This window comes from Palaemon carinicauda, chromosome 40 (assembly GCF_036898095.1).
Source record: "Palaemon carinicauda isolate YSFRI2023 chromosome 40, ASM3689809v2, whole genome shotgun sequence".
In the NCBI taxonomy this organism is placed as follows: Eukaryota; Metazoa; Arthropoda; class Malacostraca; order Decapoda; family Palaemonidae; genus Palaemon; species Palaemon carinicauda.
The window spans coordinates 7,098,223-7,100,722 of NC_090764.1; the positions used below are offsets into that span (position 1 = coordinate 7,098,223).

The following is a 2,500-nucleotide window of genomic DNA, read 5'->3' on the forward strand; positions in this document are numbered from 1 at the left end:
ATGACACTGTGAGTCAAGTTGTATCCCCATCTCCTTCAATAACCACTAAATGAGGAGAACTATATAAAAGCCTATGACACTTAGTGTCAAGTTGTATCCCCATCTCCTTCAATAACCACTAAATGAGGAGAACTATATAAAAGCCTATGACACTTAGTGTCAAGTTGTATCCCCATCTCCTTCAATAACCACTAAATGAGAAAAACTATATAAAAACCTATGACACTGTGAGTCAAGTTGTATCCCCATCTCCTTCAATAACCACTAAATGAGGAGAACTATATAAAAGCCTATGACACTTAGTGTCAAGTTGTATCCCCATCTCCTTCAATAACCACTAAATGAGAAAAACTATATAAAAGCCTATGACACTGTGAGTCAAGTTGTATCCCCATCTCCTTCAATAACCACTAAATGAGGAGAACTATATAAAAGACTATGACACTTAGTGTCAAGTTGTATCCCCATCTCCTTCAATAACCACTAAATGAGAAAAACTATATAAAAGCCTATGACACTGTGAGTCAAGTTGTATCCCCATCTCCTTCAATAACCACTAAATGAGGAGAACTATATAAAAGCCTATGACACTTAGTGTCAAGTTGTATCCCCATCTCCTTCAATAACCACTAAATGAGAAAAACTATATAAAAGCCTATGACACTGTGAGTCAAGTTGTATCCCCATCTCCTTCAATAACCACTAAATGAGGAGAACTATATAAAAGCCTATGACACTTAGTGTCAAGTTGTATCCCCATCTCCTTCAATAACCACTAAATGAGAAAAACTATATAAAAGCCTATGACACTGTGAGTCAAGTTGTATCCCCATCTCCTTCAATAACCACTAAATGAGGAGAACTATATAAAAGCCTATGACACTTAGTGTCAAGTTGTATCCCCATCTCCTTCAATAACCACTAAATGAGAAAAACTATATAAAAACCTATGACACTGAGAGTCAGGCTGTATCCACATCTCCTTCAATAACCACTAAATGAGAAAAACTATATAAAAACTTATGGCACTGAGAGGTTGTATCCCCATCTCCTTGGTACTGCAATGTAAAAGATCTTCAGTAACCACTAGATGAGCACAACTATATAAAAGCCTATGACCCTTAGAGAAAGGTTCTATCCCCATCTCCCTGGTTTTACAGTGTAAAAGACCTTTAGTAGTCACTAGATGAGTAAAACTATATAAAAGCCTATGACATTGAGAGGCTGTATCCCTAACTCCTCGGTACTGCAATGTAAAAGACCTTCAGTAGTCACTAAATGAGCAAAACTATATAAAAGCCTATGACACTGAGAGTTAAATTTTATCCCCATCTCCTCGGTATTGCAATGTAAAAGACCTTCAGTTGTCACTAGATGAGTAAACCTATATAAAAGCCCATGGCTCGTAGAGTTAGGTTGTATCCCCATCTCCTCGGCACCAATATAAAAGACCACCAATAACCCCTAAATGAAATTGGAAATGAAACACTCACCATCCTCGGGATGTGGAACTCTTCTCATAAGGTCGACGCACATCTGATACCTGGCGGCAATGACAGTCTCCAGGAGGGAGGTCGTGTCCTCTCCTTCCTCGGATGAAGAAGAATTCCCGCTTCCACCGATATCGTCCTGTTTTGGGAATGAAAAGAAAATAATGAACATCGGATCGTATTGAGTGAAGGAATAGTTTGATTATGTTGGGTTAGGGAATCGTTTGCTTCGAAATGTTGTTGCTGGATTCTTGTTTTGGATAATGTATCATGTACTTGCTTTGGATTTTACTTTAGAATTGTGAGTGATCTAAGTAATATAAATGATTCAATTGAAATTTTTCCTCTTTTTTTTTTTTATTATTTTGTTTTTGCCATAATGGAATAAAAATAAAAATATTTTGGTAGGAAGGGAAAGAAAAATAGTGGCCAAATCCCTACAATTGCACGAGGAAATCGGAAGCGTCACTGTATGTAAAAAAAAAAAAAAAAAAAAAAAGTTTAATACAAAGGGCACTCAGTAGAGCGCAGACTTCCGCTGCAGCAGTTATATCTCCAACTTTTGCTCGACCTCGACCTTGATCTTTGACCTTCACTTGTATTAATTGATGAGGATTTTCATTCACTCGAATATAAACTAAGTTTGAAGTCTCTGTGATAACGATGTCCAAACTTATGGCTGCTTACGTGAATTGGACATTTTGCTTGATTGTGACCTTGACTTTTGAGCTTAACCTTCCAAAATATTTTTTGTTCCATTTTAATCCCTGCAAGTTTTATTACTCTACGATTAAAATTGTGGCCAGGAAGCTGTTCACAAACAAACACACAAACAAAGGTTAAAACATAACCTCCTTCCAACTTCGTTGGCGGAGGTAATAATTTGGGAAATTATTAAGCGTTGAATCTTGTGAATAAAAGTATTAAGTAAGGATGCTGTTATAAAAGTAATTCCTCGGGATAGAAGATATCTTTTTATGATAATTAGCAAAATGTTCAACAATTCTAAT

General features: G+C 36.5%; 1 protein-coding gene across 1 annotated transcript in view; it reads right to left on the reverse strand.

Annotated features, from left to right (window-relative positions):
- Positions 1-2,500, reverse strand: part of LOC137631681 (calcitonin gene-related peptide type 1 receptor-like) — a 102,475-nt gene that overhangs the window by 91,175 nt on the left and 8,800 nt on the right. Inside the window, exon 4 of the mRNA XM_068363556.1 lies at positions 1,494-1,629. Coding sequence (XP_068219657.1) covers positions 1,494-1,629 — 136 coding nt within the window. The remainder of the gene's footprint in view (positions 1-1,493; positions 1,630-2,500) is intronic.